Source organism: Polypterus senegalus, chromosome 10 (genome assembly GCF_016835505.1).
Source record: "Polypterus senegalus isolate Bchr_013 chromosome 10, ASM1683550v1, whole genome shotgun sequence".
Taxonomy (NCBI): Eukaryota; Metazoa; Chordata; class Cladistia; order Polypteriformes; family Polypteridae; genus Polypterus; species Polypterus senegalus.
The window spans coordinates 113,640,791-113,666,715 of NC_053163.1; the positions used below are offsets into that span (position 1 = coordinate 113,640,791).

The 25,925-nt window shown below is 42.0% G+C and overlaps 1 protein-coding gene across 5 annotated transcripts in view; it reads left to right on the plus strand.

Annotated features, from left to right (window-relative positions):
- stard8 (StAR-related lipid transfer (START) domain containing 8) overlaps positions 1–25,925 on the plus strand; it is a 122,958-nt gene that overhangs the window by 68,548 nt on the left and 28,485 nt on the right. Inside the window, exon 1 of one of the 5 annotated variants that reach the window (XM_039766362.1) lies at positions 3,797–3,933. The exons of 3 other annotated variants lie outside the window; for them this stretch is intronic. In XM_039766362.1, the coding sequence (XP_039622296.1) occupies positions 3,894–3,933 (40 nt within the window). In that variant the 5' untranslated portion in view covers positions 3,797–3,893. Of the gene's footprint in view, positions 1–3,796; positions 3,934–16,415; positions 16,653–25,925 lie in introns of those variants that run through there. One more of the 5 variants, XM_039766360.1, reaches the window with a different exon arrangement.

Genomic DNA, 25,925 nt, shown 5'->3' on the forward strand with positions numbered 1-25,925 from the left:
ATGCCATGAGGTCCAGCCACACCGTGAGTGAAATTAAAGAAAAAAAAAAAAAGAGTCAGATTCCTGGTGACAAAGAGGATCTCTAGTCACTATCACAGTGTACATGTAATGGGAGGAGGAAAAAGCACATCTGTATTCTCTGATTTTTAATTGTGAATTGCATCTGTGATTGGAGATGCCATTTTATGCAGCATTGTGCCAAAGCAGCACTGAAGATTGTCAGTCTTATCTTGGCATCACAGATGACTTGCATGTTAATAAAATGTAACTGCTTATGGTTAACAAAAGCAGCTTCATTCTCTCAAGGTGCCATTTTTGCGATAGGAGTACTTTAAAGTGCTCTGATTACATTAGGAAAATGGACATTGGTGCAAGTTGCCATTTTATGATGGTAACAGCATTATGTTATACATTCTGTATGTGTACCCACGACATATGAAAATTTGATGTAACTTCTGTCATTGTATAAAGTAAGTCTGTGATTCATGGCATGGTAAAAAGCACTTCTACAGGCCAGTGGGAAGCAATATATAGATCCATTATGATTAAACAAAGTTGTATATAAATTTGATTTGATTATCTGTAACATTATGTGAAGTACTATAGATGGCCTACAGCGGTGTGTGTATTGGTCTGTCTTGCCAACAGCTCAGATTAGATTGATTTTTCTGGCCCATAGTAACATATAGATTAGTCTATGATGATATACATTGATTCACTTTACTAATGGCAGTATTTAATGTGGTTCAGCTAGCCCAGAATAATGTTTGGATAATATTGGTTGTGCATGTCCATGGCTGTATGTAGTTTGGATCTTCTGGCCTGTGACAGTGTGAGAGGTGGATCATCTGTCGTCGCTTTGTCTAGATCGATCCCAATGGTCTGTGACAGTTTGTGAATTTGTTTTACTTACTCTTGGAATTGCGTAATGTAGTAAATTTGCACATAACAATGTGTAGGTTGACTCTTCTTGTCCGTGGCAGTGTTTCTCTGGTGATTTGTGATAGTGTCTAGATTGATTGTGCTTTCTTTACATTGTTAGTTGGCCTGTCACAGAGTATACATCATCTCTTAATGCCCATAGTTGTGTGAAAGCTGGTTTTGGTGGTTTATCACAGTAGATAGATTCATTTTAGATATGTACGAGGGAAGTGTGACCATGGTGAGGTCTGCGGTAGGAGTAACGAATGCATTCAAGGTGGAGGTGGGAATACATGGGGGATCGTCTCTGAGCCCTTTCTTATTTTCAGTGGTGATGGACAGGTTAACAGACAAGGTTAGACAGGAGTCCATATGGACTATGATGTTTGCTGATGACATTGTGATCTGTAGCAAGAGTAGGGAGCAGGTTGAGGAGACCCTGGAGAGGTGGAGATATGCTCTAAAGAGGAGAGAAATGAAGGTCAGTAGGAACAAGACAGAATACATGTGTGTCAATGAGAGGGAGGTCAGAGGAATGGTGAGGATGCAAGGAGTAGAGTTGGCGAAGGTGGATGAGTTTAAATACCTGGGATCGACAGTACAGAGTAATGGGGATTGTGGAAGAGAGGTGAAAAAGAGAGTGCAGGCATGGTGGTAAGAGTGGAGAAGAGTGTCAGGAGTAATTTGTGACAGACGGGTATCGGCAAGAGTGAAAGGAAAGGTCTACAGGATGGTAGTGAGACCAGCTATGTTATATGGATTGGAGACGATGGCACTGACCAGAAAGCATGAGACAGAGCTGGAGGTGGTAGTTAAAGATGCTAAGATTTGCATTGGGTGTGACGAGGATGGACAGGATCAGAAATTAGTACATTAGAGGGTCAGCTCAAGTTGGACAGTTGGGAGACAAAGTCAGAGAGGCGAGATTGTGTTGGTTTGGACATGTGCAGAGGAGAGATGCTGGGTATATTGGGAGAAGGATGCTAAGGATAGAGCTGCCAGGGAAGAGGAAAAGAGGAAGACCTAAGCGAAGGTTTATGGATGGGGTGAGAGAGGACATGCAGGTGATGGGTGTAACCGAACAAGATGCAGAGGACAAGAAGATATGGAAGAAGATGATCCGCTGTGGCGACCCATAACGGGAGCAGCCAAAAGAAGTAGAAGAAGAAGTCTATAATGTTGTGTAGATTTACTTTATACACCAGTGGCTTTGTGTAAAGTGGTTCTGCACACCTTTTGTAATGTAAAAATAGGTTCTACTAATCCATACTTGTATGTAGAGTAGCTTTGATAACTTTTTGTCATTGTAATTGTTTCATTTTGTCCACAGTTGGCTTTATATCAGTGTTCCTATTCTGTGGTTATTGATTCTGCTACTGCTGTGAGTTTTGTTACTGATGGCATACTCTGTTATCTGATTTGTTGAGGCAGTGCTTGCTGGTAGTTCTGAAACCCTTTGATGAGGAAGCACAGCTTTCATATCCATATGAATGGTTTAGTGCTCAGCTTGTTTTATGTGGGTGAAAGTTTACTTCTCTTAATCTTGAACTTGTGTGCAGATATTTTTTTTATTATGTACTGTAACTGGCTCATGAGTGCTTCTCATTTTTCTGTTTGGTCATAAAATTGAGCTGAAGTTCTGATGAATCCGTGTGAGATGCAGATTGACAGCTCTTTGATTGATGTTTTTCTTTTAAGGCATAATGTTGTGTTTCAGTAGAAGCGCCGACTACCATGTCCCAAGCAGAGTGTGTACCTCTGTCATGTTGCTCCACGTGAAACCTCTCACAGAAGACGTTTTACTTTTATAACCACTACTTTTCTTTTCACTGCTTATTCAGAAATGTTTATTATATTACATTGCTTAGGTGAAATGAGAAAGTGGAAGAGGAATAACATTTCCGTATGCTGTCTGTAACCTGCACTCCAACTGTTTCTAAGAATCTAAGCACTCTTCTAGTCAACCACATGTGAATCCTCTGATGGACATTACCTTTACTACTGCAAGAATTAAAATTAACATATCATTAATAAAGGCCTTTTATCTAAGTTTAGATCTGGCAGTTAGATAGAGATCTGAAGCGGAAGTTTTCTTTCTGTACAAGAGAGATATTGAGATGAGATATTTATTATCTGCTCTCAGTGACAGAAAACTGGTGTGTGATGAATGGGACATTAGCTAACTTGAGATGGGATGCAAATAGTAAAACCGTTAGGTATTTCTCATCACACTGAGGTGTGGTACATTACATGGGATTAGGGATGTGCTGTTACCTGGTTTAGTGGCTAAACTGGAATTGGCGAAGCCACTTCTCATTCGAGTCACACGTTGAAAATTGTGCAGCTTGCTGAGGACTGACGTGACCCAAATATAGGAAGACTTTTTTGTATTAGAAAGGCTAAGTGTCTTAGAGTGATGGCTTTATGAGTGTCATTATCTGATATTAAATGTACCATAAAGTTCTGAGACACAGTGGTAATCTAGAAGCCTGTGTTAACTCTCATGTTGGTGTTTCCTTCATTCAGGATGATTAATCTTGCAAGTCCTTAGATGCTTCGGAAGGTTTGTGAAAACAGGCACCACCACCATTACCCAAACGTTTAGGGTTAGATAGTGGATCTACGATTGGTGGTACTTGATTTAGTCCTCCATCTGTAATCTCCCTAGCAGCCTATGTGTTTCCTGATTATTTGCAGTGGCCTCTGATGACGCATGAAGACTGGAGGTAGAAACCTGAGCTGTATTGGGTAATTATTAGTTTATTGGCCCTGAAAGTCTGAACTGTATCACAGTGATCTCAGACTCACATTTATTGGTCCTTTACTGAGAAGGGGCTGGGCCATTACACATTTCAAGCTGTGGGTCCTTTTACCTGCCTCAGAGACGCAGAGGCACTGACAACGGCTGAGCACATGGTAGTGCTCAGCCAGCGACAGCGGGACATCCCAAGCAACTACTACAGAGCATAACGATGCGGATGAATCCTATTGACAAGGCGTCTCTTTCACAGGGTAAAGTAATTGAAAGGAGGGGTCTGGATACACAGATGGGAAGCTGGGGTCTAAATTCATTGGGCTTACTTGTTATCACCATGTAGTGGAATGTCACTGTCCTCTGGTATGACTTACTACATTATGATCAGGTTCCTCTTGGCATTTCAAACAAACTGCTCATTTTCATCAGATAGTTTTACTAAGGCCTCAGATCAGAGGCTGTAGTTTAAAGTTGAGCCTTTCTGTGAAAACCAGTGAAGCTCTTTTCACATAGATAACTTTGTCAGCTAACATGGCTTTTAATAATAAAGATCCCGTCTGCCATGTTCCTTTTTTTCTGTAGTTAATGAAAGAACTAAAGTTTGTTCTGAGTCATTTGAATGAAGGAACTCTTGATTAATTATTTCTTCAGTAGTTGAGTGGGGGTGGTGTGTGGTCTTATGCTTATCTGAGATTAATCGACCTCACGTGGTAATGGCTTTATCCAGGCGTCCAGACTCCAGTTCCTCTTTTATTTTCAGTTCTGTGCTATTTGCCTAATCCTTCAATTACACCCAGTGTGTGAAATGTGGAGCCCTTCTGCTGTCATAGTACACAAGATGGACTTGGTATTTATCAGCAGGTTTCTGCCAGTTGATTTGCATTCTTAATTGACTTTGGAGCGTTCTGGCAGTGCCATCTGTTTCCTGTCTTGTCACAGGTCATATTAGGTATGCAGTAAAGTCTGTTCAGGTGAGTGAGCAAATGTTAGAGGAGGTTCTTTATGTCTTACCTCACCAGGGGAGCTCTGTATCTTTAAATGCTCGTGCCTACTTTAAAAGACAGATCTTTGCCGTCTTCTAGGGTTGCTGGTGGACTCTTCAGCTTTTAGAGACAGAACCCTGCTGGAACAGGAAAGACAACAGAGCATAACGGGCAGTCCTGCTTACTGATAGGTGCCTGACCCCCAAGTGTTATCATTCTCGGTCCCAAAGGTTGAATCACTTTGTGTAGAAAGGACAGCCTGTCTCCAGGTCACAAATAGCTAACCAGGCTTTCAATGAAGCACTTGGTTAATATGTAATGTATTGTGTGGCTTAGGAATTCAGATTTCTGCCCTAGTCACGTACCCTGATTCTGTTTTAACCTTGCATGGCCCCTCTCGATTAGAAGCATAGCTGTAACTATACGATATTCACTTCTCATTTTTGGTGGAAAAAAGAATCAATAATGTGAGACTTTCTGCCTGCATATTGTGTATATATTAAGCGCCTTGTGTATGGTAAAGGTACTATATAAATAAAATGTAGTATTATTATTATTATTCTATAGCTCTCTGTCTTAAGGGCGGCACAGCGGTAGCGCTGCTGCCTCACAGTTAGGAGACCTGGGTTCGCTTCCCGGGTCCTCCCTGCGTGGGTTTTTTCCCACAGTCCAAAGACATGCAGGTTAGATGCATTGCCGATCCTAAATTGTCCCTAGTGTGTGCTTGGTGTGTGTGTGTGTGACCTGCAATGGGCTGGCGACCTGCCTGGGGATTTGTTCCTGCCTTGCACTCTGTGTAGGCTGGGATTGGCTCCAGCAGACCCCCGTGACCCTGTGTTAGGGCTATAACGGGTTGGATAATGACTGACTGACTCTGTCTTAAAGTTATATCTGTTTAATTCCTACGTGTCTTCACAGATTGAAAGGAAAGTGGCAGGTGTAGTCACTGGTCTGTATGGGAAGTCTTCTTCTGGTGGATTATTGGTCATTACAGATGAACCTTTTTTTGCCAGAGACTTTCTACCTGTATATTGTGTATATATTCAGCACCTTGTGTATTTAATAATAAAATGTATTATTATTATTATATAGCACTCTGTCTTAAAGTTATAACTGCTTAATTTCCACGTGTCTTCACAGATTGAAGGGAAAGTGGTAGGTGTATTCACTGGTCTGTATGGGATGTCGTCTTCTGTGGATTATTGGTCTTTACAGATAAACCTTTTTTTTGCCAGGCCCATGGCCAGTATGGAAATTCTCCTCACTGAATGACTTATTAGTTTGGAAGCCCTCTATTTGCTAAGTTACGGGTCAGCCTGGATCAGTCCTTCTGGCTAAATCACTGTTTGGTATGAATAAGTCCCAACTGGCCTTACTCTGGTTAGTTGGGGAGCCTTGCTTTGCTATGTATTATGAAGATCTTTAGTCTAGATAAGTGATCAGTGTGGGGTACCAATAGACAGTGTCAATGATCGTGATTAGATAGCTTATAATTGCTAGACCACTGTTTAGTAGATGAAGACCATCTATTCATTTTTTTTTTACCTTTTAATTAATTCATTAAAATTAGTAAATTATTTAAGTGGCAGGCTCATGAGAATCTGAGTCTGTTTTCCAGTTTCTTGCCAGTCACACCCACTTACATTCTCTCCATTTGGGGTCACCAGTTATCCAACATGCATGTCTTTGTGATGTTGTCAAACATGTGAATACTATTACAAACTGAACTGGTCAGTGTTGGATTGCCTTTAACGGTGAATTGACAGAAACCTCTATTTATTAATTCAGTTGAAACCCATGGTAGGTTTCAGAACCCTCCTTTCTTCCTTGTCATTGAAGTCATTAGCTTTTGTTTCATGCTGGTAGCATAATGGACTATACTTGTTAAGGTGATGTTTTATGTTTGTCCCCCATTCAGTGGAGAATTTCAGTAAATATTATCAGACAGGACTTGAACTGGAATGGGTAAAGGTAATTGTAGGGTTAGAATCTCCATTTCTATCACCTTAGCAGAGCATGGCCTCTGACTGCCTTGCGCTCACCTTTCTCTTGTTTCCTTTTTCAGGTTTTTCGAGCAATGAGTTACTGTTAAGCTTGCAAACATTCCCAAGGTGATTTTTTTTTTTTCATTAGATTCCTGTAATCCCAGTGAAGCAGTCAAGACCGGTGCTGTTTTTATTTCCGCTTCATTAGCCCATGACACATTTCTTTGGGACTGCAGGGTATTTTGCCATTTGCATTAAATGACTGTTTGGGTCAACTTGACTTTCTGCTGAACGAATGTCTCTCTTTCAGTAGTAGCTACTGAGCTGTAACCTCACTAATGTTTCTCTTCTTTGTCTCTGTATAAGCTCTGGTATGGTTAAGGTTTTCCTCTGCAGTTATAGTCCCACATGCCTTAGTCCTAGTTGCTTACTTGTAACAAACTTTTCTTGAGAATACAGATATTTAGTCAGGTCATCTTCAGTGTTCTTTTACTAAATGATCTGAAGGTTTCACTTTCTGATATAAACACAAATGGCTGTGTGTATGTTTTAGTGTTATCACTGAGGGATTAGCCTCAGGAGCAGGATGAGCTTGCGTGATGTTTAGTTAATGAATAATTGGAGGGTTAGGACGAGCATATTAGACAGACAAGAGTACGGGATGGAATGAGTATGGTGGATATGTTAACTTTTTATGTGTGGATTATGGTTATGATGAACCCTGTGGGAAATGGCTACTTCGGTGATTAGGTTGAGCCTTGGGAAAATGGATAGGGCAGTCTGGGGAAAGACTGGATGTATGCATTAGAGCAAGGGCATCAAACTCGGTTCTTTGACGGTTGCAGTGACTGCAGATTTTAGTCCCACTATTTTCCTTATTATTTAACAAACCGGCGGCACGATGGCGCGGTGGTAGCACTGCTGCCTCGCAGTTAGGAGACTCAGGTTTGCTTCCCGGGTCCTCCCTGCGTGGAGTTTGCATGTTCTCCCCATGTCTGCGTGGGTTTCCTCCCACAGTCCAAAGACATGCAGGTTAGGCGGATTGGCGATTCTAAAAATTGTCCCTAGTGTGAGCTTGGTGTGTGGGTGTGGATGTGTGTGTCCTGCTGTGGGTTGGCGCCCTGCCTGGGATTGGTTCTTGCTTTTTGCCCTGTGTTGGGCTGGGATTGGCTCCAGCAGACCCCCGTGGCCCTGTGTTCGGATTCAACGGGTTGAAAAATGGATGGATGGATTTAACAAACCAGTAACGGCACACTGCACGATAAACATGCAGTCAATACACTTGACTTGAGCATTCCTAGTTTTCATCCTCTTCCTCTGTACATTTAGCATTCATTTGCTCAGAGGTTGATGCGCTTGCTGTTTCCTGAGCAGCTCTTCTTTTCTCCACCCTAGCGGCTCGCTTCTTCTCTTCTTTCGTCGGCATCTTTTCGCGTTAAAACTGATTAAGTCAGTGTTTGTGTGGCAATTACTTAGTGTTTTCTTTAATTTTTCACTTAAGCTGGCACTTAAGTTTTCAGTCTGCCTCAAGAATGATTTAAGATATGAAGAGGTAGGGGAAGTGACGGCAGAGGTGGTAGGGAATGACAATGGCGCTCGTACGCATGAGCCGCACCGCCGCCATGCTGGCCTCTGTCAAGAGTGGATTCAACTATAAAATAAAATAAAAATAAAAACAGGAATAACCTGTGGAGGTCAATCATCACTCTGAAATCAGATGGTAGATGTCAAGTAGTATATGTGTACCAAATTTTAGGTCAATAGGTCAAACGGTTTGCGAGCGACAGCGCATTGCTGCACCCACCACTGACAAACCACCTCAGAATCCCAGACTGGGACCCAGGTGTAGGTGACACCTCGGCACCACACCAGTTCAGATGGAATGGAACCAGTGTCAGGTGATTTTAAAATCCTCGACAGACAAACAGACAGCCGCGGTAGCGTATTATATATAAAGATGGTGCCGCTGGTGGGGTATACTACTTTTGTCTTAATTTTAATTTACTTTTTTACGATTCAGAATCCTTTATTATTTTCTTAACTTGCTCCCAAACAATAATTGATTCAAAGCAAGCTAAAAATGACTTGATCCAATTTGCGTTTATGTGCCTATCATACACTAGCTGTTTCAGTAAATTATTTAAAAAAAAATAAATGGGGAAAATTAAATAAGTGCTCTACAACACATTTTGGAAGTGCTCTCCGAAAAAAGAAAATCAACGATACAGCAGAATGAGAGCAATCAAAAACCATAGAATGAAATAACATGTTTTATTAACAGTAAGTATTGGGTTTTATTTGAGAAATTGTTTTGAGCAAAAATGGTGGCCTTCTAGGAACTGAGCTCGAGATCCCCAGGTTAGTCTGTCCTCTGTTGGCTCACTTGGTATCTAAACAATATTTTTATTGCTTAAATTGCATATAATAAAATGTGACAAAACTAAACCCATTTACTGCATTTAAATGCCGTATTACTTTCTAGGTTTTAAAGAAAAGCTTGTCCGGAACTCAAAAACAAATAAATAGAAAAAAAAAATATATCAGTTACAAAGTACACTAAAAAAGGCACACACACAGCCTAAAACTTGGGCATACATTATGAATAATATTAACACCTTGCCTTTAAGTTGTGCAACTTAACTTTCAGAACTACAATTTTCAACCTAAGTACAGGTCAGTCATAATGTAAGCCTTTTCTGTCGTCTTGGAAGGCTTACTGGCATTTGTAGGAGGCAAACAAAAAGAGAGTTGTGCTTCAATCAAATCCCCTGGATAACGCAGATATGGCGTGTGTTTGTATGCATAAGCCATTAAAGGTGCATGCGGTGGTTGAAGTGAAGAAATGTGAGCATCTCAACATGCTCAGAACTGAGGCTTGCTGTACAAAAGAGACCCTCTGATGGCGTGGATGCCGCTGGAATACACAAAAATGACTACATAGCAAAAATGTTACATAGTGTAATGCATTTGTTTTTTCTCTCTTTCTCCATTTTACAATCTGCATCTTCAAATCACGTCCTCACATCATATATCCACAGCATAAGCGTCTTGTGTGACAGTAATAATCATCCGTGTAAAACATGCTGAGCTCTCTGAGGTAGGTGTAGTTATATGGATTAAATGAAGCTTCAATGCAAAGAATTTGCTACAGTGATATTTAGTAATTGGATTAATTAAGTTTCATGAGGAATTGTTTCAGCCCTCTTCTTCTTTTTCTTCTTTCGGCTGCTCCCATTAGGGGTTGCCACAGCGGATCATCTTCTTCCATATCCTCCTGTCCTCATCATCTTGTTCTGTTACACCCATCACCTGCATGTCCTCTCTCACCATATCCATTTTCCTCCTTTAAGGCCTTCCTCTTTTCCTCTTCCCTGGCAGCTCTATCCTTAGCATCCTTCTCCCAATATACCCAGCATCTCACCTCTGCACATGTCTAAACCAACACACTCTTGCCTCTCTGACTTTGTCTCCCAACCATCCAACTTGAGCTGACCCTCTAATGTACTCATTTCTAATCCTATCCATCCTCGCAAACCCAGTGCAAATCTTAGCATCTTTAACTACCACCTCCAGCTCTGTCTCATGCTTTCTGGTCAGTGCCACCGTCTCCAACCCATATAGATAGATAGATAAATAGATACTTTATTAATCCCAAGGGGAAATTCACATAATCCAGCAGCAGTATACTGATACAAAGAAACAATATTAAATTAAATAGTAATAAAAATGAAAAAAATTAAAATAAAATTAATGTTAGCATTTACTCCCCCGGGTGGAATTGAAGAGTCGCATAGTGTGAGGGAGGAACGATCTCCTCAGTCTGTCAGTGGAGCAGGACAGTGACAAAAGTCTGTCACTGAAGCTGCTCCTCTGCCTGGAGATGACACTGTTCAGTGGATGCAGTGGATTCTTCATGATTGACAGGAGTTTGCTTAATGCCCGTCGCTCTGCCACAGATGTTAAACTGTCCAACTTTAATCCTACAATGGAGCCTGCCTTCTTAACAAGTTTGTCCAGGCATGAGACATCCTTCTACTTTATGCTGCCACCCCAGCACACCACTGCTTAGAAGAGGGCACTCGCCACAACCGTCTGGTAGAACATCTGCAGCATCTTACTGCAGATGTTGAAGGATGCCAACCTTCTCAGAAAGTATAGTCTGCTCTGACCTTTCTTACACAGAGCATCAGTATTGGCAGTCCAGTCCAATTTGTCATCCAGCTGCACTCCCAGGTATTTAAAGGTCTGCACCCTCTGCACACAGTCACCTCTGATGATCACAGGGTCCATGAGGGGCCTAGGCCTCCTAAAATCCAAAACCAGCTCCTTGGTCTTGCTGGTGTTAAGGTGTAAGTGGTTTGAGTCGCACCATTTAACAAAGTCTTTGATTAACTTTCTGTACTCCTCCTCCTGCCCACTCCTGATGCAGCCCACAATAGCAGTGTCATCATCGAACTTTTGCACGTGGCTGGTCTCACTACAGTCCTGTAGACTTTCCCTTTTTTGAACCTTAAGAAGCAAGTCAAAACATTAAATCTCAGTTCACAACTGTGCTAATGTAGGGATTGCCTATTAATGCTTGTGAATTATTCTGCAAGAAAAAAAAAAGTTAATAATATAGTTTAAAAGCCCTAACTGCCTGAAGGCAACTGCAAAAGCAATATTTTTATGTGTAATTTAAAGTGATGCCATTTAATTGCTTCTCAGATTTCCTGTTATTTTGTATGAACAGTTAGGGGAACAGACATTGTTAATGAAGTTAACAAACACTAAGGCTTACATAAGTGCAGTCAAATGTAAAAGGAAATCTCAGACACACAATTGCCATGGATCTGACTTTGAATGTGGCCAATCCAATATCCGACATGTAGTGGACGATGAGGCTGTGGTTTATGGGATGGTTTTGGGCTAGACTGATTATTAGTGTGGGATTGTGTTTGTATTGTAGTCTTTATGGTTAGGATGAGTCTTTAGTAAATGTTAAATGTGCTGGAAGATTAGAGTGAACATGCTGATTAGGATTGGTGTTTTAGTTTAAGTGAGCCAAAGCTTTAGGAAGCAATGAACAAGTTTGTGTTTGCTCAGAAATACTAAGCATCAACTTGTGGTTTTAGGTGATTAATAACATTGGGTATTTCAGGTCCATTGTTTAGTATAAGACTGTTGGACGCTCTTGAAAACTGGAATCCATGTTTTAAAGAGGTTAGTTTCGATAGTTAGAATTATGATGAATACAATGAATGTAATGTGTTGGTTAATATTGACTTGTGGTTTAGGGTGAGTCTTTTAGGTAAGCCTGTAAGGAGTTATCTGTTGTTTACTGTACATATGTTGGTTGGAATAGGCATATTGATTACGGTCAAACAGGATTAGAAAAACTTAATGTGTGCAGGGTTTGGGGTTTAGTGGCAGATCTGTTAGATGAGTTGAGGAATTAAGCTGAGCACACTGATTTTTGGTGAGCGCGTTTGTTAGAAGAATCCTGTAGTTGTCAGTGAGATTATTAGATGATGAGCAAGGCAGCTGGGAGTAGTGTGTGGTTTTTGGGTATACCCTTTATATGAGCTCAAAGTGTAGAGCAGGGGTGTCCAACTCCAGTCCTTGTGGGCCGCAGTGGCCACAGGTTTTCATTCTAACCTTTTACCTAATCAGTGACAAAGTTTTCCCTGCTTCATTTTATTAGGATTTTAAGGATTTAGTCCTCTGAGTTGATTCGTTTCTTCATTAAATGGCAGCCAAACAGAAATGACATTTGAAACGAGCCAACGGATGACCAGCTAAATTGGAATTTCAACCTTCAGCCAATTTCACTCCAACTGGTTTCTTAATGAGTTGCCAATTCTTGCTGTTAATTAAAGCCATTATTGAATATCATGACTAGTTGCTGCTCTCATTCTGTCACAGCAGACTGTTGATTTTTTGTTTTTTCTAAGAATCACCAACATTTTGGTGACCTGAGCAGACCAACATGATCGAGACCTACACCTTTCTTTATTTTCAGGTTAGTTGGTCATGTGGCACCTTGTTTTGTGTCTTATTATTGTTTGGCTGCTCATTAAGATAAAAGAAACAACTAAGGAGTCTGAGTCACGTCAATTAAAACAAAGGCAAAACAAGTTAATCAACAGCAAAAACGGCTCACTAATTAAGAAGATGGTTAGAATGAAAACCTGCAGCCACTGTGGCCCACCAGGGCCGGAGTTGGACACCCCTGGTGTAGAGTGAATATTTTAATTGGACATATTTTTGGTTAGGGTACATCTGAAAATTGCAATGGCTTTGCTGGTTAGTACTGGCTTGTGAATTAAAGCAAATCTGTCTTTGGATGAGCATGCGCTTCAGGATAAGTAGAAAGCCTATGATAAAACTGTGATTTAAGATAACATATAACAACTAAATATTTTGTTTAGAATAATGTTGATGTTTAGATTTGGCTTGTTGCTTAAATCTTTGTGGTTTAGGGTTAGTATGTTGGCTGAAACCAAAACTGTGGCTTAAAATGAGTTAGCCAGGTGTTGGTTAGGAGTAGTCTTGGTCCTGCAGACTCCCCCTATACAAAATCTGCAGGATTAGACCATATCTGACAGAGTATGCAGCACAACTCCTGGTGCCAGCTTTGGTCTTGGCATGTATGGACTGCTGCAACTGGCATGTGTCATCAGGCCGCTGCAGGGGATTCAAAATGCAGTGACCTGTCTGGTGGTCAACCAGCCAAGGCGGACACATGTCACTCCCTTTTTCAGATCACTACATTGGCTCCCTGCAGCAGCACCTACAGAGTGGTCCGTTGGTCAGCAATTATATATATATGGAGACACTTAGGAGTTCGTATGCTCCTTCTCAACCACTCAGGTGTGCTGATGAGCAGGGTCTGGTGATGCCATCTCTGTGTGGCATCAAATCTGAAACCAGGCTGTTCATGTGTAACTCCTAGCTGGTGGAACGAGCTGCCTACCTCCGTTCAAAATTCTGATTCTCTTAGTGTGTTTACGAGGTATTTGAAGACTTTCTTGTGTAGTAAATTTCTGTCTAACTGTGGAGTGTTATAACCTAGGAATTGTAATTCACGTGTATTTTATTCAGAGCTCTTCCCTTGAGATGATCAGTTTTGTAACCTTGTCCTGTAATACTTGTTCCCAAACAGACCCCCAGACTGATGTTTACTTGTGTTTGTGGTTGTGTTTACAACCCGGATAGGGTAAACGCAGAAGCTGGTTTGCTTTGTTTGGTCTTGTTTGAAGGCAATTCAAGAGTATATTGACCGCTGATGGTATTTTGGGGTGGCCACATGGGTGTTTAATGTGGGAGTACTACAAGTCTGTCTTCTTCTCGTTTTAGGCCCTGTCCACACTACTATGTTTTTGTTTAAAAATGCAGACATTAGTCTCTGTTTCTAGAGTCTTTTGGCTACACGACCCTGGTGTTTCCAACCACCAAAACCAGACTTTTGTAAAACGCTCTTCAGTGCCATATACTTTTGAAAGTGGAGCTTTAGAGTATTAATATGGACAGGTGAAAACACACACTATAATCGCACTCCGATTTGTTTGTGTTTATTACTTAGCCCTTCCTTCCCTGATTGGATTCTTATTAAAACGTCTCATTCCCTGATTGGTCGTCCCTCTCAGAAGAAAATCATGCACCAAGCAGAGAAGAGTGCCTGTTGTGTGGCTTACATATATGTATCTACATTGTGTTTCGTGCAGTTTGAATGCTGCATTCATGTGCAAAATGTAAATCATTTACAGGTCACTACAGTTTGGAAATGTGTCTCATGGCTGGAAGATACTACCACCCCTTCAAGTGTTCTTCCGCCGATGCGTGCATGCCCAGTGTAGGTGAATGTCTGTGTCATATATGTTTTCTGTCATTTTAGTGTGGGTGGAGATACTTTTGCAAATTATGTGAAAACACTAGTATGGGTGGGAAAACAGTTTATTTTTAATTAAAACAAGTAGTGTGGACATAGCCTAAGTCATCGTAGAAGTTCGTGACCAAGATTTAATGTCTTTATATAGATGAATTTTAGAGAGAGTGCATATTTTGCTGTTTCGTGTTTATTATAATTATGTGTGAAAAGGTTTAAGAGAACATTATGTGAAATGGAAGTTCTAGATTTTAAAGATACAAATTCTATAAAGAACTAGGGGGCTCTGCCCCCTGCTCGCTTCGCTCGTCCACCCCTGTGTTTGGTTTACCGGATATACAATTTAAAGAGATTGTTTTTTCATGGGAATAGTTGGGTATGCATTATTTTCACTTTTACTTTAAAAGTTTTGTAAAACTCCTTTATTTCAGGGCCGGACGTAATTAAATCTCTTTCTCGCAGGACGTGTAACGCTGCTCGCATTGTTAGGAGGTGATACGTTTGGGGTTGAACACACACTACGGAGAAGTGGTCGGATCATCTGCTGTCTTTCTGCTGCTGCTGCTGGCGAGCTGCATGTTCTTTTTGTCGCGCTGCGCGTCAATCATTTAAAAGCCTATACAGCAGCTGTCCTTTTGCCACTTCACGTGTCTGCCGCTCTGCTGGCTTGCTGCGGCTGACGAGCTGTGTGTTCTGCTTGTCTTTGCTTTAAGAACTGGGAGCACATGAAGTGTGTCTACCAAAAGCATTCTAACAACTGCTAGGTTAGATGTCTGTGAAGTTGTTTTATATGTAGTCTCACTGCCTTATCTTGCGTGACGTTAAAGTGTCTCTCGCGGGACGTCAAATTGTCTTCCGAGAAGATCACGGCTTGTCTCCCTAGTCTCCCTCCCAAGATTTTTTTTATAATAGAGAGATAAGGAGGTTTGTTTTGGCTGAAGGTACCTGTATGCTTAGAATATATAAAGGATTTGAGAAACAGAGTTCAGAATATTTGTGTTAGATGAAAATTAAACCTATATTTATGGACACTGGAAGGATTCAAGAAGAAAACCAGGAAAGACTTCTTCATTTATAAATGTATGGTAATACTACAGGGAAAAAAAGTCTTAGTGATGGTTGAAGTGGATATCCTGCTGTCTTTAGAAGTTGCGGGAGGTGACGTTGCAAAAACTTGGCTATTAGCTAAATGAGCCAGCCAGATGGAGTGCCTGGTCTCTATTGGTCTATAAGCCCTCTTATGTTCTGGTGAGTGGGCACAGAGGCTTGTCTGTATTTACCAGCCTTTTATCTCACCATCTGCAAGACAGGATGTTCTGTCACGTGGCAGGAGAGTCTCATTGCTCACCACAAGAGTCAGTTAATGAACATAGGATTCGGGGAGGTCAGAGGTTGGGCTGCTTCTTGCTGCTAGTGCTTGCGTGGTTTCCAATAAACTGATGCATGTGCCTCGTCAGGTCAAAGTGGGAGTCCTGAGCCCTCTGTGTGTGCATTAAGAGATCGCCACCAACCCCCATCCCTAACTTACTTGATTTACAGCCTGTGACCTCAGCAAACTTTCCCTAAGTCCTGAATTAGATCTGATAGCTTCCTTTTTATGTTTGTACTTATTTATTTATTTATGTATTTTAGTTTTTCCTTCCTCAATGGCTTGAATTATTACACAGTTAAAAACTTGGAGCCATGTACGTGGCTCTTTTCCCAAAAGAGAGATGGAAGCAATTTTGCCAAGATGATGGCTGTAGAGATGGAGGAAATTGATGACCTTTACCCTTCTGTTTAATTTCCCATAACAAGGGGTGGGAAAATGAATGTGTGTGTTTGTGTGTTGGGGAAGTCAGTGGCAGCAGCATCCTGCGCGGAGTCTGCTTTAGGCCCAAGTCGGCGCTGCGTCTTCTTTTATCCTTCCTCCTTCAAGTAAGCATGCCATGGAATCCTCCTGGGATATAGCAAGCCATCCAAAAGAAATTTAGGAATGCCGGCCACACAGCTTGTGCTTCATCCTGCTGCTTGCACACAGGGGATGACCCAACACTGAATGGAGAACAGCAGTCTAGAAAGAGGCAGCTCTGGAGTGGACCAACAGGGGGTCTTTGTGACAGCAGAACAGAAAATGAGTGTAACATTCCTGCATCTGATAGGTGAGAGTTTTAATTCTGTTTCGAGCTGTTGCTTCTGTTAGTAAATGTATACTATTTATGGGGACGCACACCTCACTGATCTTCTGTGGTGTTTCTAGACACTGACAGATTTGTGCCCTTAGACTTGAGTAGAGTAGACTAAGTAGGTCTGCGGTGGGAGGCCTCTTGCAGCTACGTGTGTACTACCAAAATAACGTTTTGACTAATACTCTGGTAGTACGCCATATAAATTAAATATTGATGGAACAAGATTACTCCTACAGGTGCACTGAGACAAATATATAACTTACGTTTAAACATTTGTTTCTTATAGATGGCGAATGTGACAAAGTTAATCCATTTGAAACTGTTATGCAGTTGTGATGGCTAAAAGGCTTTCAAAGATTAACAGCCAAATTTACTGGTGTATACGTTTATTAACAGTAATCAAGTCAGTAAGAGATGAAATGCATGCCAAATACTGAAAGGATCTGCAGTTTGACTAAAGCTTTGGGTGATGTGCTTAAAAACCAGATCAAGAGCCCTGTTTGGAGATTCCAGCACACAGGAATTGAGTGATGCAAGATACGTTAACTGTCAGGGATGATCTTTTGTCTTCACCTTGGACAGCTTACATTTTGAAATGTTGTCTGTGTGGCTATTGACACTGTGAAGACGATGGAAGTAAATAGTTAACTTGGCCATCTCCCAGAGTGGATATGAAACAATAGACCTCAAACATGCCAAATACACAATGGCCTTTATTTATGGTGTAGCCAAGCCATCTCTGAGCGGATATTCGTCAAGACCATCAACTCATATCCTCTTTTCTCACTGGAGATTGGCCTCGGGTGCCCAATTAGCTCAGTGGCCATTGGAAGATCCTCATTTCATTGCCTGCGTCCCCCACTGGCTGAAGATTAGTGCCATGTTTCATGGATTTTGTTATTTTGAGCTCTAAGGTAACCAGTTCTGTTCTGTAGAAGCTGCCTGCTGAACCTTCAGGAGATGCTCTGCAGAGCCTGAAACAGAAAGTGCTAGGGGAGGACTTAACAGGAAAGGTTCTTTTGATTTCTTCAAAGGGTGTTCAGCTGTGTTGCTACTGCTAGCATCAGGGTGACAGTCTCACTGATTAAATTTGATATCCCAGGTAATAATTCATCTAGGCTGACCAACCTTGCTGTTGTAATGGTGTAAAGGTGTCAGCTGTGGGATTGGTGAAGGGAATGTGCTGACAATTGCAGACAGATAACGGGGTTGTGAGTGTTAGTGTGTGTGCATGAGTGCGTATATATGTATAGGTTTTAATCAAAGTTTTAATTAAGGTTTTCACAGAGAAAGCCACATCCTGGATTTAAATTGGTTATGGTCAGCATACAGTTTGTAGATTCTCCTCTAGTTCTATCGTCATGTACTCTAAGAGTACTAAGAAAACGAGTGTTAAATTGACTGCCAAGTCTAAATTGTGTAATAATCAATGTCTCTGTGAGAGGCCCCAACAGTGAACAGGTAGCTTGTCCAGGATTAGCTCCTTACTTGTGCCTGATACTACTGGCATAGTCGCTGGCATCTGTGACCCTCAATAGGATTAAGTGAGTTAGAAAATGTTATGTAAGTTTAATGCGTTTCTTTTAATAATACTGGGCCTGATCTACTCCTTTAAGTCTGAGGAGAGTGCCACTTTGTACATGCGTACACACACACACACACACACACACACACACCAGCTCTCCAATTATCTTACGATTGTTGTGTGATTTCTGTTGTTGAATTTGACAGTATGTGCTGTATTGTGCGGTGAGCACTATATAGTGTGGTCCCCGGCCGGGCTCAGGAGGACCAGAGGAGGGCTTGTGCCTCCTCCAGACCACGAGGGGGCGTCCGTCCTGGTTATGTTGGGGGCCTCGGGTACAGGGCTTGGAAGCCCAGCCCTGTAGGGACTGCACCGCCAGGCGGTGCCCTGGTGCCTGAGGAACCCTGGAGCCCAGCTCTTCTGCCACACCAGGAAGTGCTGGGGAGAAGTAGACAGGAGACACCCGGACGGCTTCCGGGTGCACAGCCGGCACTTCCGCCACACAGGGGTGCAGCCAGGACTGATTGTCTGGAAGCAGCTGGAGCCCATCCGGGTTCTTATTTAAGGGGCCACCTCCCTCCAGTCGGTAGCAGAAGTCGGGTGGAAGAGGACGGAGCTGGAGGGAGGACGGGAGGCGGTCAAGAGAGAGACACTAGAAGAGTGTGGCCTGGACATTGGGGGAATCGGTTCCTCTAGGCACTGGGGTGTGTGAGTGCACAAAAACTTGTATATAGTATTGTAAATAAATGGTGTGTGGTGGAACTATGTTGTCCGTCTGTCTGTGTCCGGGTCCCAGTTCACAATAGTCATGTGCCCAGTCATACTGCCCACCGTGTTGAGGGCATTCACATTTACGGCTATTCAAACAGAAGGGTAATATTTTTCAAGAAATTCCCGAAACCAGCTGCTAAAGACAGCAAAGGCCTCATTGTATATCACTGTGTTCACAGAACTCCAATCCTCAGGGCACTCACTGGCCATGCCACACATTATTTTTTTGAAGTTAAGCTTTTTGCAGCTGGCACATTTTATTTTTTTTGGTTCTTATGTGTGCAGATGGTTTTTCTTCTTCCATCAAGAAGATTGAAATGTCTTGTAATTAGTAATATAACTTTCATTATTATTATTTTACTGGGTCTTATATGTTTTCTGACTCTTGGAGAGCCCTTTAAGGTTTCTTTGGATTGGCTCTCCTCCGTGTGCCTAATTCTTACACGTTCGACCCTTCACTTACACAGGCCTAGCATGCAGCTGCCGAGACGTGTTCTGCTCCGCACTGGCAACTAAAGAGTCACACACACCAAAGCCACAGAGCCTCAGTTGCAATGACCTGTACACTTCGTGACCGACATGTGGCCAAATGGGAGCCGTAAGTTGGCGTGTGATTATTTAGGAATACATTGGATTGGATTGATTGTTAAGCATGCTGTATATGAGAAATGTCCAGCACTGACTTTGTGGCTAAATATCTAACTGCCAGAAAGTATTCAGTGTGTGTGTATCTATGAAAATTAGGAAAAGGACAGTAAGTGTACCTTTGTACACATGGAAGCACAGAATATTGATTAAGATATGAAGTGATGATGTTATGCATCCATATAAGCATAGGGACAAATTTGACAGACTATCATCCTACTCGTCGGGAGGGTTTAGCCGAGGATTTTATCAGGTGTTGCAACTTCACAGGGATGAGCTAAAGCAGGGGTCCTTAACCTGAGGTCCATGGATGCCTTAGGTTTTTCGGGGGTCCGTGACGGTCAGAACGTTTATATTCACTATACAGCGCGGTACTGTTGATTTAGAGTAGATGTAGTAATGGTGGTAGTAGATGTATTTGAATTTGCACAATAGGATTGTATTTCATAATTCTAATGAGTGGCCATTACTTTTTGCATAAAAGATTGTTTTTTTAGACTGTTTTTAATTTAAACTTTAATAATACTTTGTGTATGTCATATACAGTATGTATAAGATAATCAAATCTCGATAAATAAAGTACATTATATTCATTGCATGCAAAGTTGTGTTTATGTGAATATTTCTGGGAAAGGGGGTCCATAGCTGTTATCAGATTCTTAAAGGGGTCCGTGACTGTAAAAAGGTTAAGAATCGCTGAGCTAAAGGATGTATTTCAGTGAGCGCTCGTGATTCTGATATTTAATAGTTGACTGTTGAATTTAACCTTTGAGCCCCCTGTCACTGAGATGTAGGAGGTGTCTCTTTGATAGTCTCAGTGTGACTTGCGTCAAATAAACCACTTCCTTTTTCCATAAGAAAAGCAAAAAAAATCAAATCTGCCCAAGGGAAGCACATCACGTAAATGTTGTCGGTTGTGTGCGGCTGCCTTCTACTCCCAGATGGGTGCTGTGTGTTTGGGGACTGTGTATCTGAGAGGGGCACACGCTTTCAACTTTTCAGCAGTATACACAGTCTCTGTTTCAAAGTGACTCTTTTTCTTCATTTTTATCAGCTTGGCAACGTATGTGGCTTTATTCAAACTTTAGATACGTTTCAGAACAACCAAGAGAGCCTGTTGCTGCCTGCAGAGAATCTGATACGTGAAAAGAAGCTCAAAATGACTGAAAACAGTCTGATCACCTTGAGGTCAGGGTGTCTGGCCTTTCTGAATATCAATGCCACGCCAGGGACGTTTGTAGAAGTGGTGGGGTTGGCTGCAATTTCCCCAGACTTTCCCATGTGTAGTGCTGTGCCCATTACCTCAGAAAACGGCGTACATGTAGAGTGCCCCAGCACTGGAGAGGTGCCTACTAGATTGATCTCCTCAGTTACTGGTAGCACCACAGCTCGCGTGCGCATACCAGGTCACTCTACCATACGGGGTTTGTCTAGTTTGGCTTTTTCTTGAGGAGAAGGACTTTGTTTACCCCATGGTTGGGATATTTTTGGATTTCCTTTTGGCACAAGGGCTGTTTGGCTGCTTTCCTAATCCTCCTGCCTTAAAAGTGTTAGAGACTTGCGGATGTTGAGAATATTGTTGCCATCAGCCTGCCTTTTGATTTATTTCTTTTTCTATTTTCTGCATAAAATTTGCCAACATGCCACAGTGCCCCGCGAAGCTGGTTTCTTAATTGTCCTTGTAAAAGGTGGACTGCGGTGGGTTGGCACCCTGCCCGGGATGGGTTCCTGCCTTGTGCCCTGTGTTGGCTGGGATTGGCTCCAGCAGACCCCCGTGACCCAGTGTTCGGATTCAGCGGGTTGGAAAATGGATGGATGGATGGATGGATAAAAGGTGGAAGGCCCATTTTAGTAAGCAAGAGACTGATGTCAAAGCTGAAACGGAATCTGCTGCTGCGGCAGAGTCTGCGACTGGAACGGTATAGACTGGTAGACATGAAGAGAATTGAGCGGTTCAGACCTAAATTAACAAGTAAGGGGTAGAGTGGAGTAGGTTCATCTGAAAATATGCTTACGGTGGAGATGGCAGAAAGAAGAAACAGCAGCAAATGTCTGATGCACAAGAAAGAGAATAATAATGCTGAAGTGGGCAGCTGTGTTGTCCAAGGTTGGTTCATGCCCCATGTTCTTCTCCACATGGAATAGTATAATAAAAAAATGAACCATTCAGACATTTCAGGGTAATGTCGCATGGCAACCTTTATCATGGTCAGGTAGACAAATAAAATGTTTCATTGTACTCAAGACAATGAAATTGAACTTGAAAGGAGATGCATGCAAGTACGTCATGTGGGTAAGCATGGAATTATCTTTTTTGACATGCATTATTGGTGTGGGTCCTTATTGCAAAACTGGAGGCAGTCCCCCCCACAGTTTGACCAGTCTTCTTCCCTGTCAAGATTTTATGGCTAATAAGTGTAACTTGCAAAAGAACATCACAAGCCATCCCCATACCGCTGGTTCCCAGCACCAAGTTGAATGGATGGGGTTACTCTGCACCAGTATGAGCAATTTGACAGTGAAATCCTGGCTTGAGGCAGACATTGACTTTAACTGGCCTTTTGCGTGGGCCAATATTTATAATGAGGTCACTTTCCCTAAAAACATATGCCACTCCCGAAGTGGAAACAGAATGCCTGGGAAGAGTAGGAGGAGCTGAGACCCATGGGCATTTTTGAAGAAGGATTTAATTGCAGCCTATGACAGAAACCTCCCTGTGAACAAGGCTCGGCATATTCTATTTTCATCTTGTTCCTGGCGAGGAGCTGCATGTGTCGTATAAAACGGGATCCAGGACTGGCGACACCACTGCCCTGCAGTCTTCATACAGTGCCATGGCCTGGTCTTCTGGCATTCAAACATTTAGCTCACTGTACACCTCTCTATAGTCCAAAGACATCTGTCTAGCGTGTGGGGTCCAAAGGAAACTGTTTAATTTTTTCCAAATTTCATTTTTTTACTCCTTTTTCTTTAATTTGTTTACATAACCACATCAACACAAGCAATGGCAAAATGTCAGCTTGTTGTCTTTTTATTGAAGATGTATTATAAGTGTGTAAGTAACATGTTCACATTTTCAGTAACGGCAGGGAGGAAATGTGAACAGAGTATCCAGATGATACAAGGACAGATAATTCAGAATGTTTAATATATTCACACATTTTGTAGCAATCTCCCACAAATCTCCAAATGCCAAGCATTTCCTTGTTTATATCTAGAATCCATTTTTATGCATCAGTTCCATTACTCCTTCCCTGTTCTCTGCATCCCAAACATCCTCGTGCATTGTATGCATCACGTCCCCTTCTGCCTTGGGACAAATTGGACAACACAAGAGGAACGCCTCCGTCCATTTTGTTCCCATTGTGTGCTGAGAGTAGTTTATCATTGGCAGAAAGGCACTCCGTGGCCTAGGTGATGGTGCCCCCGTCCTAATTCCTGCAGGCCATGTAAGTACAAAGCAGGTAGTCCACTCCAGTTAGTCCTTGCATGTTGGCAGGCACTATCGTCTTGTTCACCCGTTGACAAATATTTCAAGTAACATTCTTGTAGTACTAGGGTGTTGTACTGTGTTAGCCATTGTGGATGTGGTGAGAAGTCAAGCAAAATGACCCCTTTTATTGGCTAACTAGAAGGATTACAATATGCAAGCTTTCAAGGTAACTCGGGCCCCTTCTGATTACATCGTGCCTGAATAAGGGGCATGAGTTACCTTGAAAGCTTGCATATTGTAATCCTTCTAGTTAGAAGTCAAGCAAAATGACCCCTTTTATTGGCTAAGTAACATTCTTGAAAGGGTGTGGTTGTACCAGTTTGCAAATTGGTTGTCTTCAACAAAGGAAGACATTTAGAGAAGGCTGGATGATTTGTGTTTGCTCATGATAATGTCGGGGTTTGTCTGATAAACAGTGTCACATGGTTTGATTGGGAATACAGTATGTGGCGTGGCTTGGTTGGCACAGCATGCCTCTCTGCCTTAATGTGTGGGAATTGTCTGCTGTTTTTGTCATGCCACACCAAATCATGTCGTTGGCCCTGCCACATCTTTTTAATACAGCAGGCCTTCAATGGTTAGGAATGATACTGGGCCCACTGGAAGATCGTAACAATAAACGGAGGTGTGCCACGGGGACTGTTATGACAAGATACACTCAAACATAGCATTTTAAAATGGACAGCTAAGGGAGAGTTTCTTGTGCTTCCCCGGTCCAAATGCAGACTAGAAGGTGCAAATGAATCCAGGGCTGTGGAGTCGGTACATAAATCCTTCGACTCAGACTCCGACTCCTTAGTTTCTGGTAGTTCTGATTCCGACTCCTCTGTATTTAATTTGCTATTTTATTTTCCATGTTGATTGAAGGAAGGCAACATACACGTCATTTAACCACAGAACTACTGGCTAGGAAGCAGACTCTCTACTGTGCAGGCCAGTTAAACAAAAGACAAGAACCCCTGAACACACATCAGGCCATAGCACACACCTCCACCTACACCATTACACTTGTTGACACTCAGATGAACTTGTTAAACACATTATATCTGAAATAAATGAAAACACTTTTGGTAACGTACTATAATCCAGATTACAGTATGTGAAGGTCAGGTTGTAGAATAGCTCAGCTGAACTTCACACTAGTACAATACAATACCATACAATTTATTTTTGTATAGCCCAAAATGACACAATAAGTGCTGCAGTGGGCTTTAGCAGGCCCTGCCTCTTGACAGCCCCCCAGCCTTGACTCTCTAAGAAGTCAAGGAAACCAAAAAAAAAAAACCCTAGTGGGGAAAAAAATGGAAGAAACCTTGGGAAAGGCAGTTCAAAGAGAGACCCCTTCCCAGGTAGGTTGGGCGTGCAGTGGGTGTCAAAAAGAAGGGGGGCAATACAATACAATACAATACAATATAATACACAGAACAGAACGCAAGTAATTCTCAATACAGTATAAAAATAAAAAGTTTACAAGTACAGAGTAGAATTTAACAGTAGATGGTATCATATAATATGATTTGGATTTGTTTAGAGTCCTGTTACTAGTAGTCACTCAACTGTACACTGGGCTTTGTTCTTACATCAGAGAAGTACTTCATTAAGACCGTTGTTTGTGAAATGGGACATTTGAACCTGCTGCATTTTTTTCATTACAATTTAAATTTATTAGGAGTCAGAGTTGGTACATTTTTGCCGACTCCAGGTACCCAAAATAGCATCCTCGACTCCAACTCCGATTCCACATTCCTGAATTAATCCGTGCAAGTTTCTAATGCATAGTGACTGGGAGTTACTGGTTCAATGGGAATACTGGCGGCTCTTGATCACAGTCAGGAATGGGTGTCATCTGCTTGCCCATGCCCCTAGGTGAAGGGTAGAGACACGTGCTGATCTGTTTGGACATCGAGGGGCATCTGTCATTTTGCAGTCATGCCACTCGTTGCACTCGGCACCACGTGTTTAGCTAGCATGCTGACTGTCTCAGAAAACGTTGAAGTGGGCTGATGGTCGATCAGGTACTTAAGGTTACTCTTTTATGTCTCAAGCATTGTTTTACTCATCCCAGTATCCTGAAAGTCACCTGGAGGAAGCATGGAGGTTTGTGTTCATCAATTATCATCTACCACACAATATCAAGACATTTTTGAATTATTGTCAATATTTCCAAATTGCGTAAAATTAAAGGCTTATTATTTTTCGACTAAATTTCCAGCCTCTACCCTGATAACGAGTACTAAACTGTGACAATCAAGAGATCCCCCTGTTTGTCAGTTGTTCTGTTCCTTTTTTCACTTATTCTCACTAGTTCTCGGTTGTCATCTTTTAAGTTGAATACTTGCTGATGTTATCTCTCACAGTTGGCAAAAATATGTCTCCCTCTGAGTAAACTGTGAAGGAGGGATGAGGTGGTAGGGCTATTTCATTCGTACACACATCCCACCCCAATCTTCGTTCATGCCAGCACCAGTTTAACTTTTAAATCATCCCAGTAGCAGCTCTTTGGATTGTGGGTGGAAACTTCTCTGAACAAAGGGGAGAACATGCAAACTGCACCCAAAAATTGAACCTTGGGTCCATGCAGAGTCAAGCTGCAACACTAGCCTCTGAAGCACTCAAGCCAAAGAAAATAATCGTAGAAGTCTTTTTTCAAGTGAATGATAAATATACACATATCTAAATCAAGGTATATTCTAGAATCCGGTGATTTCAATCTGCTGAGGTTTCCTGTTCTGCACTCAGGCTCACAGCGCCCGGACTAGCAGCCGATGAAACGACGATGTCGATGCCATGTGTTCAGTTGTGTGTCCAAACA